Genomic DNA, 12,752 nt, shown 5'->3' with positions numbered 1-12,752 from the left:
ATTTTGTCCCAGCCTCTCAGAAGGACCTTTTTGGAAAGTGAGAAAAGTGGGGAAAAGGGTCCAGTACTCTTTAATGAGAGTACCTATAAAATGTCTTCCTTCAAAAGATGAACCTGAAAAGCGCAATGGTATCTTCACCCTCTCCTGTTTTCAGTACCTGAAATAATGCCTTAGAAAAGGGAACTTTTCCCCCCCAAAAAATAAGCAGCTGATAACAGGAATTAATTGGATCTAGAAACACAGCAGAACCACTTGGTGGGCACTGCCTTTTTTACACACTTAGTAACGGGAAGGGCAGAGAAACTTTCCCAAGACTCTCCAGCTCATCCACAGTAACACTGAACTCTTTGGGGGGGAAATTAAACCGCATATTGTGGCTTTCCCCTTCAAATCAAAAAGCCCCCAAATATTCCATTGGAAAAACCTGAATCTTCCCAATATGATTACAAGCAGGGAAGGACACAAAGTCTTTAATATTCTAGGTAGAAACACTCTTGAGTCTCTGGTGCTTGCTACTGCTACACCTTTCAGTTTGGAACCAAACAAGCACCCATTTAGAATCTTCTCTCAGAAGAAATGGTATTTTTTCTATTTGTGCAGCAAAACAGGCTAAAAAGCCCTGTCGTATCAGTCTCTTAAGGAACAAAGCACCTATTTTCATTGTGAGCACAGGTGCCTTTCAAGGGACATCAAATTTCCAGTGCAGAAGACACATGGGCATGCAATCCCACAATAAACTCTTTGTCTTTTGAGAGGATTGAATTTCATCTGTAAGGTACAACTGGAACAACCCAAAATTTCCCCCAAACCAGAGGTGGGAATCATGTCACAGAATGGTACGGGTTGGAAGGGACCTTAAAGATCGTCTAGTTCCAACCCCCCTGCCATGGGCAGGGACACCTTCCACTAGACCAGGTTGCTCAAAGCCCCATCCAACCTGGCCTTGAACACTGCCAGGGAGGGGGCTTCTCTGGGCAGAGTTAACTTCCTCTTTCTCTTCCCTCATTTTTCTCTCTTAGCCCCCTGCCCTCCCATTTGCAAAGCAATAACTCCTCATTAACTTTCACTGAAGAAGCCAAAGAGCTCTGTTTCCTTCTGGGCTTTCAGACCAAACTGAGTCTTGGTACTTTGTATGGACATCTGTGGTTCTTCTTGAATTTTTCTGCCCTCTAGCTGTGCAATCTCAAATACACTCTCTCAGGAACATACCACAATTTTCATGTGCTGTTGATGAGCAGGATCAAGCTTATAGCTCTTGCAAGATAACAAGCACATGCTGAGATCTGTGCTTTTTCAGGAAAGTTTTCCAGAGACATACTCAAGTCCTGTGGACTTGCGGGAATTTCAGTATGTACCTTCAGTGCTTTCCATCATCAGGACTACACATAACTTTCTACCCTAAAGACCCTAAGCTGGTTACAAAAGCCCCTCTCATTCCATGCACCTTAAGGTTTGCGCAGCAGCAGCAGACAAACCAGAAGGAGCAAGCTCAACTCCCATTTCTGCCACAGATTTATTTCACTTGGGCCTCAGTTCATCTCCCAGTCAAATGTGGAGGAGTTTGCACTTCCTCTGTCATGGACTGGTTTTAAGTTGATAAGGCGTAAAAGACAGTAAGAAACCCTATATATAAAGCAGCAATATTGCTGAATAATGGATAATAATTCCCCAATCAGAACAATTGCTGAATGCCTTCTCCAGACAACAGCCCTCCAGGATTACAGTGTGTAGTATCTTTAACATCCTGCTTTCACTCAGCAGGAAGGTACCATCTGGAACAACTGTGCCTCTTCCTGGTCTGTCAGCGTCCCCAGAGGTCTCCCGTGCAGCAGGGAGACAGGAGTGTGCGTAGAACAGTATATTGACCTAGCTATGGAAACCCTGCCTGCCCGGGCTCCCTGAAAAGTCCCTGGAGGAAGGAAGGAGGCTCTCCTCCAGAGGGCAGATCAGAGCAATGCAGAGGGACTCCCCCGACTCACCTTCTGGAGAAGTTCCCTCCTCTCTGCAGAGACCCGGAGGGTGCCACGATGCCTAAACCCTGTGTCCAGGTGAGACGCACAATGCTAGGGATTCAGTGTTACTCCTCTTACTGTCCAGATGCAACTTTATTCAATTCAAGCTATCAGTCTCAAGGCGAAGAAACAGGAGACTGCTCAAAAGTGCATTACAGGAAATAATTTTGTAAACCCATGTCTTTAAAAGTATGTAGCCATTTCAGCTGCCCAAATCAGGCTACTCTAACCAATCCCAACTGTACATGCTGCTGAGTATTTCTCAGTCAGCGATCCCCTTTATGGCAGTTTCAAAATTCGTTAGTCACTTTTTGAAAAAGTGCCACAAATCAGAACATAGTAATCAAATGCCTCCAGAAATATACACTGGTGATTAACCAACAGCCTGTTCCTAAATGGGATGACTTCACTGCACAGGAAGCTCATTGCAGTCACTCTTAAGCGGCAAAGCAGGGGTGGTGTTGAGGGGCAGGGATGCAAAAAAAGACAGAATTACAAAAGCTTGCTTTCGTATTAGCGAAGTACTCTAACATCAATCTTCTCTCTTCCTCTCCAGGTATGGTAGCTAATTGGAGATTATAACACCAGATACTCATGATGGTAGAGCATAATGATTAAACGTAATGTAAGCAAAGGTCATAGCAATACATAAACGAATATTTGTTTGTGCTTTTAAACAATTTAAAAAACAGACTCCATAACACAAACACTGAGATTAAAGCCAACCCATCCTTACTCTCTTTTATGGAGGTAGCTGAAGCATTTCAGCCTCTGCTTTTTTTCAGCTAGACTCCCAGAAACACTGCCCACTCACACCACCTTCATGTGCCCGCCCCTACTCTCTGCGTAGAAGTGACCAGACACACTATTTAAGGACCATTTGCAAGGCACACGGCTGAGTGGCCAGAGCAGCACAAGTAAGAGGGTGCATCGGCAGAGATGCTGACTCACTCCGCAACCTTGGTCAACTCCCCTCGGCTGGTCAAACTGTTCATCAGCTGAAAACAGAACTGCACCAAGAAGCAGATGTTCTGGCTGAGTTTTGCTCCCCTGGGGGCACTGTCAAGGGCTTACCAGCAGGATGGCCACAGCGAGAGGGACAGATTGAGAGCCACATTCCCCAGGCCCATCCTGCCAGACAGCTTGAAAATGACTCCGCTATGAAACAACCTGCCATCCCACCCCTCTCCTAAATTACTTGACAGGAAATAAAAAAAAAAAAAAAGAAAGAAAAAAGAGGAAGCAACATGGCTGTGGCCAAGTTAGTTAGTCACTGGCCCATGCAGTGGTGCGTCCAAAGTGTTTTCAAAACTATCCTCTTCCCCTTATTTTCCTTTTTTCCTGCTTTCTTTCTTTTTTCTCCTATCATTACCCAATTCCATCAGTATAAACTCACCTCCATCCTCTCATTTTCCTTACCATGGCACGATTAACTTCCTCTCACCCACTAGCCATTGTACTTATGTTTGCATCCCAGTGTGGCAAAAGGCAGCTTTTAACTTCACATGTACCTCTGGGCTGTCTCACAAGGTGATCGGCTTCACCTCCCAATGGGCAGCAAGCACTGGACCAGCAACATGGGTCAGCAGGTCGAGAGGCAGGTAAATCAGGCAAAAACCACTAACTCACAGGTTTCAGGAGGGGGGGGGAAGGAATGGTGGGCTTGAAGCAGAGAGGAGGTGCAGCACCATCTAAATCCAATGCAGACGTTGTCCAATCTCAACAGATCAGCTGTGATATCCGTCAGACCAGGAAGGACAGAATATCGCAGTAGCCCCTATGAGTCCTGCTTTGCTGTTGTACCCAAGCATAGCAAATACAGGGTCCACACATATCAAAACGACTGTAAGGCACAACTGGTTTACATCTGAGGTAGGGACAGTCAGCTGGAACTGCTGCTAACAGAGTGCTTTGAGAACAGGTCACTTTTTTGGATGTCTACATAAAAGTTTCCTGTGTTTTCTAAATATGGTTCTGCCTTTCTGTACACAAAAAATAAACCTCATGCAAAAAGGAAAAAAAAAATCCATAGAATCTTACATCCGTGACACGGACAGCGCAAGTATCGCAGGTCAGACAGCAATCTGCAGACCTATCAGTCTCGCAAGCAGTGATAACAGAACTCTTTAGCAGTTGTTATAAATAACCAAAATAATGAAAGCAATGAGCAGGAGGCATACTAAGCCTTTACTTATAAGGAGGTCTTGAAATACGCCTTACAAAGAATCTGCCTGGCTCAGAGGCTTGCCTGCCAAGCACAGGGAATCGTTTAAGGCAGGCCAATGTTTAGGAATTCCAGCTGAAGCATGCTCCGAGGAGACGGCGTTCATTTTTCTTTTCTTAAAGTACTTGCAGCACAGCACACGGATGAGAGAGCAAACAAGTTCTTCTTTAAGTGCTACCAGGTGAATCCAGAAGTGAAGCAAGATGGGGTTAAAGAAGCTGCAGAGATGTCAGAGAATTCCGTAGGCCTGCGAAACAACACCTTAAGACCCCTGCTAAGTAATCCTAGAGATAACGATAAAACTAATCTTACCTTTAAAGTTGCCAATGAACAAGCCAGGCAGAATCTGTGAGAAAGAAATATAGTATCAAATATAGATATCTTGTGGTAAGACAATTTGACAAAGTTCAATTTGCATACAGGATGGAACATACTACTTTAGCAGACTATTGTCAAATGCAATCTAAAAAGCGCTGACAGCATTTTGTGCCTCTTTGCAACCTTCTCAAACTACACCGCTCTAGGTACGCCACGCTCTGAGAGCCTTCGTTGACAGCTGGGGGTTGTTAATCACACAGACTCTCATGTAATGGAGGCTCTCCAAGGATAGCAAAAGTGGTTTACAAATACAAGGTGGGCCTCGCAACGCGCCCCTCCCCCTGCCCCCCTGCAGCAGGATAAGAGTTACCCTCATTTAACTAATGATGAAACTTCATACAGAAAAGGTGATTTGCCTAAAGTTGCAAAGCAAGCTGGACAAAGCACTGCAAAACGGCATTCTTCACGTCTTTTGAAGTACACAGACGCGCAAGTCAGGGGTGCAGCACTGTGGGGCTCTTCCGTAGAGGAAATCACTGCAAACTACGAGTTGTGTATTCACATAGAAAGAGAATTAATGAAAGTCCTCAGGTTGCCTGTTTCTCTCCCAGATCTACCCACTCACCCCAACACTCCCAGAAGCCTGCACAGGTCTCAGTTACAGGACTTACTTTAACTGGGGAGTTTCAAGGTCAGCCTGAGAACCAGCCTGTGCAGTCTCAGGACACATGCGCACACACACACAGAGGCAGTTGACACTACAGTGCTACCCCTCCCACCCTCTCATAACCCTCCCAATTTGGGAACAGCAGTAAGGACATGAAAAACCCCCAGGCACACCGAACGCATTTTCTGGCTAAGAATTTTGTTTTCTGCCACCTGAAGTCTCTGACCCATGCCCACATCCTTTGAAGAGACCACAACTGTGGTGGTGAAACTGCAGGATCCATTTTTCTTCAGTGCATGCAGAGCATACCACCAATACAGATATGTCAGCGCTGACTTCCTAAAGCCTTAGCAACACCCAAGTGTCACCACAACAGCAGCAACAGTCTCTTGGGCGCAGCTATTTAAAGGGAAAACTCCACCCACTGCGCTCAGTCCAGCAGCCGCAAAGTTCCGAAAGTCACGAAGGACTTTTCATCGAGGATTATCACCCCAGCCTCCGCTTCACTGCAGCCTTCCTGCTGAAAGGTGACCCAGCTTACCAAGCAAAGGTTAGCAGGCTGGCAGAAGGGCCTGCAAAATAGCTTCTGATCTGCCTTAACTCCAGGGCTTTTATCCGATAAAAACGTCGTGTTCACTGTTATTTATCCAGCCTTGCAGAAAACGGAAAGGCTGCAGCACTTCTCACACTCCCTGCAGCTTTGGTTTGTGCAAACATTCCTCCCTCTCCGCTTTTCTGGGTGATCTCTCTCTCCCTGCCATGTCACACCAGCTCGAACCACGGGGCTCAATTCTGCCACCGATACTGAAAGACCACTTCTCTGGGACCCTTGCTGTACCCTGAACTGCTTACAAATTAAGGGCTGCTTGACAGCACCAGCTAGACAAGAAAACTGGTCTTTAGTCTTGTACAAACAGGCGCCTGTAAGTTTTGCACAGATAAGCTCAGACAGCTTTCTCCCCTTTCCTTCCCTCTTCATTTGTAGAAATTCAACCTTCCTACGACAACAGCAAAAATCAGCAGGGCAGTTTCCAATGCCAGGGTATCGAGTCGGGAAAAGAACCCTTACAACGTTCTGCTGTCCCTTTCCGCATGCACAAGACTCACGGTTTCATGGACTGATTCATTATTTTAAGCACACTCAATGACTCTGCTAGACGTGCAGCTCAAAGGCCACCATCCCAGGCTAGGAATCAGAAGCCGGCAGGTGCTCCAGAGAGCAGAGTACCCAGGGGCCATTGCTAAGGGCCAAATTCTACAAGCAAAAAACATGCTCTAAAGCAAAAGAGAGTCAAGTTATGAACTAATTTCCCCAACCAGATCACCCCAGACAGCTCCCTCAAGCTTAAAAAAATGAAAGAATGGAAAAAGCCTTTCTGATATTTTTAAATAGCTGTCTACTATTACCTATCTGCAGCACAAATCTCAAATCACACCACCACTACTGCAGACTACAGCATTTTAGACTCCAGGACATTATTTCTGCATCAAATACATGCTCTCAAGAGAGGATAAAAGCTTAAATTCCAGTCACAGTCATTAAGATTAGACATTATAAATTAAAGATACCAACAAACACTGGTAGGTTGCAAAAATGAGGCTGTTTAGATTGTTGTTGGCAAAGGAAGAAAAATCCAGAAGTTTGCATTTGTGCATCATGAAGTAACATTGTATGCTAGATAGGAAATTAGGACACTGTGCAACGAAGGACAGATGTTACCCCTGTTGTCCTAGTCATTCTAGAAGCAAGAAACATTACTATGGGTGAAAGCTACCTGGAAAGAAGTGAATCTTCATGCCGTGCTGACTAATACTTCGGCACTAGACTACGGCTGGGAACTTTCAGCTGTATCATCTCACACTGCCTTCAGTAACTGCAACTCCAGCCCGTGCAAAATGAAGGCTGATGGCTGCTAGGGGCGTGTGAGAGAGAAGGGGTGGGAGTCAGAAGAGAAGAAAAATAAGGTGGTTGTTTTTGTGAACTTTTCAACTACCGCTTTATGAATAAAAACAGAAGCCTCTTTATACCATCTGAAACATTGAGAGAATGACCACGGACTAAATAACAGATGCAGAACAACGCGCAACCAAGCGACAAGGACACCAACGCCTGTCTTTGTTCGTACCTCGCACAAGAACAGCTCACGTTCTCCACCTTGCACAAAGGCAGAGCCCTGCAATGGACGATAGTTGCTGCCGTTGCTAATGCTTCTCATCAGTCCTCTCTGAAAATACACCTCACTGGAAAATGGCGTAAAGGGCTACTTTGCTGCTGTCTCCTATATAGACACACGTTTATAATACAGTGTCTAACTCCTTGCCCAACATTGCTTCTAGATGCGCTAGTACTGATGGGTGCTCCAAAGTAGTTCATCAGGCTTTCTGTGGAGATGGCCAGGCGCTGTAGGAGCAGATGAGCTCACCTTGTCCAGCAGTATGGGAGAGTGGCACGGGTCAGGGAGAAGGATTCACCGCTGACGTGAACTGGTGCAGCTTCGCTGGCTTCCATAGAACTGGTTGCATCAGCTGTAACTATCCACAGTGATTTTCGTTCCTCATGAATCAACTCCTACAACAAACATGGCTTATCTGCCCTTTCTGTAGAGATAACACTCAACTTGCCCCTTTAGAAGAGTCTGCATGAATAATGGGCAGTTATCTGTAAGAGGATGAACAAGAACTAGAACCCAGGAGAAACTCCTCACTAAGCATATCCTGTTCACAGATAAACAAATCTAAGTACTACAATCTCTTGTCACCATCTCAGCTGCCAGACTTCAGCTCCTGGAAAATATCTTTATAGTTTTCAACCACAGACTTCAACTTGAACTTTGAATACAAGTCAAAGTTATACATTAAGCGTGAAGACAAGTCAGGCCACACAGACAATTTTTAATCCCATTACTCATCCTGTACTTAAAAGATGTAAAAAAAAAAAAACACACAGTAAAGCACTGAAAATTAATAGTAGCTAAGTCAATGCACACTCACTAGCCAATTCTCCTTCTCTGAGCAAAATAAGAAGGGTATTTATGAACCAATGCTTTCAGTTTAATTTGGGAAAAGTCAGGAGGCTTGGGTGGGCTTAAGGAAAAAAACTAAGCACAGCTAATTTTACAGAGAAAACTAGCAACAAAAGACAAACCCCACCTAAAAAGAATGCCAGGCCTCCAGCCCTTGATCAGCACTAATGGCCACATTAAGTTAGGCGCAATTTCTATTTGCTACGAAATACATCAATATCATGTGACAGAAAACTAGGAGGGGACCATGCCACTGAGAAAGGCTCAGCATCCAAGAGCAGCCACAGCAGCTGTAGCAATCTCTGGAGCTTTTCCTTACCATACCCATTACAGGTCACCACTAATCCTCTTCCCCTGGCACCAGTACAAAGAGATTCCCTAAATGAAGTAATCCACCGTTGGATAAGCTGTTTATTTTCTCCTACCGTCTGCATGTAGCTCTACCACAAAAAAACACACTTCAGTTGGAAACTAAGGCAATTTGTATTGATCGACTACACTGAGTCAAGCAAATACCCCTGAAACATCGGCACTGATGACTCCACGCCTCCCCCTGCCCCTCCAGCGTTCACTGACTCACAAGATCAAAAGGAGCAGATGATCCAGGGGCACATTCTGAAGGTGGCAAGTACCAGACCTACACGCGGGACCCCTACAAAAATAAACCCTGATGGCCAGTACCCAACGTGGTTGTAGCCTCCTTAAAGGAGCCAGCTCCTCCTGAACTGCTGAGCATTTCATCCTCTTGGATATAGCCTTAAAAAGGGAGGAGAAAAATCATAGTGCTATGCTTGTCCCAAAAGCTCTGGTTGGTATGTGTCAGGGTAACACTTAACAGAATTAAAATGATCAAATTGCCCAGAGTCACAGATTGCCAATTGCTGCCCACATGGTACCATATCAAGATGTAATGCAGAGTGCTAAGCTTCAAAGGGTTGAGAATTGTCCCTTTTGTTGTGTTTTTTTTTTTTTTTTTCCCCCCAGATCGCAACCTAAGCATCCCAGATTCCATGCCTCTAAATGTTTTGATAATTTCAAACACTCACAGGAAAATACTACAAACATACCAGAAGTCTAAAAGAAGTCTCTCCAGCTGTGTTTCTTCCTAACTGGCCACTCCTAGAAGGTACCTCTAAGGAGTGGCTACATATCACAACATTATCCCCAGACTTTGAAATCAAAGATGGAGAGAAGGACCAAGACAGGTTCTACCTCCTACCTGCTAACTTGGTTGGACTAAGCAGCCCGATCTTTCCCCTGCCTAAAGTTTCTATTTCAATGTCTCTATCCATAAGATAAAAAGGCTTCACCTCCCAGGTGGCACGCTAAGCACTCTGGACATTCACCAATCTGACTGACAGGGGCAAGGATGTCAGACTTGGACAACTTGTGAGCAGCTATTTCTGCCTCTTCTCCTCCACTTTGCTGGAGGCCACACTCACAGCAAAGCTACTCCCAAAGTACTCTAAGCAGGATGTTAGACAGAAGAGATGACTCAACTTCTGTTCCTCATAGTAAGCTATATATAAAAGGCTAGTTACCACCACACTTTCAAACCTGGGTTTAAAACAGAGGTGGAGATACCGAGAAAAATCACACTTGTCCCTAGATAACCACCACCACATGCCAGGGGAATCGGCGCTTACAATGAGCCCCCACTGCCAAAAAGCCAACACCCTTTGCAAAACAGATCCATCTTCCTTCCTTGCTGCTATCTCCACTGGGGCCAAGCGCTTTCCTGTCCCACCAGCACCGGGGCCAACCCTCCAGCGACAGCCCGTACCCGCCGGCTGCTCTGCGCCCTCGGAGCTCGCAGAGGGGGCGCGGGCCAGCGCCCGCCGTCCTGTCTGAGGGACGAGGGGTGCAAGCGATGGAGAAGTTAAATGGTTTGATCCCGCACTCGCTGGCTGCGCCGGGCTGACAGCGCAACGCTCCGGGTCCTGCCGCAAGTCAGGGCGGTGCTGGCTCTGCCCCAAGCCGCCCCCAGGGCACCCCAGCGGGGCACACGGGCGAGGACGGTGCCGGCCCCGGCCCGCGGCGGGGAAGGGCCCGGCGCTGCGGCTGACCGAAGCACAGCGCCGGGGGGCACGGTGGCCGTTAGCGACCGTTGGGGGCGCGGGGCCGCCCCCAGCCCCGCTTCGCCCGGGGAGGGGAAGCCCGGGCGAGCATCACCGAAACCAGGGCCCCCCTCCTGCCCGCCCGCCTCCTCCCTGCCCGCGCTGCGGCTGGGCAGGAGGCGCGCCCCGAGGGAGCGGCGCAGCCACGGTCTCCTTCACTCCCGCCTCGCCCCGGGGCGGGGGACCCCCCAAAGTTGAAGGGAAAAGCCTCTCCTCCCCTGGCCTTTGCTTTTTCAGCGGGCGTCCGCACACTGCCCCGGCGGTACCCGCCGCCCAGGGCCGAGACAAAGGAGGGGGCGCCGCGACAGCCCGCGGGCAGGGACCGCCACCCCCGGCCACCGCTGCGGCTCGCCCGCGCACATGCACTCACGCACAGGAACAACGACGAGCGGCGTTACCTTGTTCATCCCATTCCCCATGGCTTAAGCGACCCGCACGCCAGCACGGCGGGAGGAGCCGTCGGCTGCCGGCTAGCGCGCTGCCGGCGGCGGGTCAGCGTGCATGGGACAGTGCTTGCCGGGGGTGACTGGGGACGAGCTAATTGCTAGTTAAGGATGGCCGCGGCTTGCCGTTGTTGGGAAGGGTGAGGCGCATCTCCCCCCGCCCTGGCCGGGGCTTTCTCCTGGCTGCCGGGCGGCTGGAGGCGGGTTTCCGCTCGGCCGCCCTGGGGAGCTGCGAGCCGCAGGGCCGCGGCCCCAGGAACTGCCTCCCGCTGCCCCACGTGCGGTTAAAGCCCGGGCGCGTCGGCCGCGGGCCGCCCTGGGGCTTGTAGTCCGCCCCGCCGCGCCGCCCGGCCGCCGCGCGCCCGCCGGAACTACACCTCCCGGCAACCCCCGCGCCGCAGACCTGCCCCACCTGCAGCGGCCGGCGGCACCCAGCGGGCGCCCGGCGCGGCGCGGCCTCGCCCCATTCCTGAGGGGATGAGTAAGCGCCGGCGGCGGGGTCAGGGTCGAGGTCGGGATCGTCTCCTGGGGGTGCCGCCCCGCAGAGCCGCGCTGCGGCTCCCCGGCAGGAACCGCCCGTTGCCGGTGCGCCCGGGGAGGGCAGGGCTGCGGCACGCGGTGCCGGAGCGGGCAGGTGCTGCCTGCCTGCCTCTGCGGTACCGAAACCGGTTTCGTTTCGACCTCCAACGGGCCGTGGCGGGCGCGGTGGCCTGCCTGGCGGGGTCACCAGGCTTCGGGCACCGGGGCTGCGCTGCAGCCTCCCGCTTGCCAGCCGGTGTCTCTCCGGCGTGCGGGTGCCCAGGCGTCAGGCCAAGGCGAGGCGCTTGGCCGCAGGCGTGAGGCCCGGGCTGCCCGGAGAGCGGGGCCTCGCGAGGCGACCTGTGTCCTGTCACAGCATGCCGCCTTGGTCTGCTGCTCTCTGATCCCAGCCGCGCTGCTGGCATGGCAGGCTGGCAAGTACGTGAAGGATGTTCGTGTCCTTAACTGAGACAAACAGAGAGGAGAAAGCCAATAGTTTGAAGGAAACATCGCAGACTGGCTGAGGAGGGAAGGGACCTGTGGAGGCCATCAGGGCTAACCCCCTCCGCAGGTACAGAAAGATGCTCATTGCAGACCCTTGCCAGGTGTGGCTTCAAAGCCACGCACAGTCCTTCCAAACCCATGCTTTTGCTCCCTGACGCACAGTTAAACATGGCATGATACAGTCATATGCCGCTAGCCACAGGGACGTGTTTTGGGAAGTGTGGTGATTGGGGATGTGGTCGTTAGTGAAGGAAATTTACTCCAAAGAGTTAATATAATAGGGAGTGCAGGCAAGGACTTAAGGGATACACAGAGTTTAAATACACGGGGACAGGACACTACTACATAAGATCTCTCCCATTAACCAGCCCAATAACACCCCCCAAAAAAGTGAAATCCTTAGTGGCTCAAATGCAAAACAAAGACAAGAGGGATGCTGCTCTGTAGCCACCGACAGGTTCCCTACGCATTTATACATGCATCAGTGTGCAACTTTGTAATATTTTATAGAAATACTTAAAATATCCTACTGTCATTACATAAACAAACACTACACTGAAAAAAAAACCCACAAAAATCAACAAAACATAACTACACGGGTATTCGTGTGTCACCTGTGACTCAAAGCTCTGTCATGTCAAGACGTCATTTGTTGGACACACTTCGGTAGGACTGGGCAGGTCAGGGGCATCTACAGCCCAAGGTAGGCAGTGGAAGGGTGAAAGACGGAGAACAGGGTAAAGCCGACAGGCATCAAAGCCAGGTATCAAATAACTGATGGATGAACTCTGAAATGATGGATAGATGAGTGATAGGGGACTGTTACATAGAGGCAGTACAAGCACACTGTAAGGGGACGATTTCACAACCTCCAGCTGCAATCAAATGCCGGCTGTTGCCAAAGACGTGGTTGCACATGCTCCAT

The 12,752-nt window shown here is 49.4% G+C and overlaps 1 protein-coding gene across 1 annotated transcript in view; it reads right to left on the bottom strand.

Moving 5' to 3' along the window:
• The window catches only part of DUSP22 (dual specificity phosphatase 22), a 44,884-nt gene extending 33,838 nt beyond the window's left edge, over window positions 1-11,046 (bottom strand). Inside the window, exons 1-2 of the mRNA XM_068397123.1 lie at window positions 10,760-11,046; window positions 4,549-4,582 (exon numbers count right to left, since the gene is read on the bottom strand). Coding sequence (XP_068253224.1) covers window positions 4,549-4,582; window positions 10,760-10,780 — 55 coding nt within the window. The 5' untranslated portion in view covers window positions 10,781-11,046. The remainder of the gene's footprint in view (window positions 1-4,548; window positions 4,583-10,759) is intronic.
• Between the last annotated feature and the right edge of the window lie 1,706 nt (window positions 11,047-12,752).

Source organism: Nyctibius grandis, chromosome 3 (genome assembly GCF_013368605.1).
Source record: "Nyctibius grandis isolate bNycGra1 chromosome 3, bNycGra1.pri, whole genome shotgun sequence".
In the NCBI taxonomy this organism is placed as follows: domain Eukaryota; kingdom Metazoa; phylum Chordata; class Aves; order Nyctibiiformes; family Nyctibiidae; genus Nyctibius; species Nyctibius grandis.
Note: the sequence above shows the minus strand (reverse complement) of the source record. Positions and strands in the feature narration are given on the sequence as shown.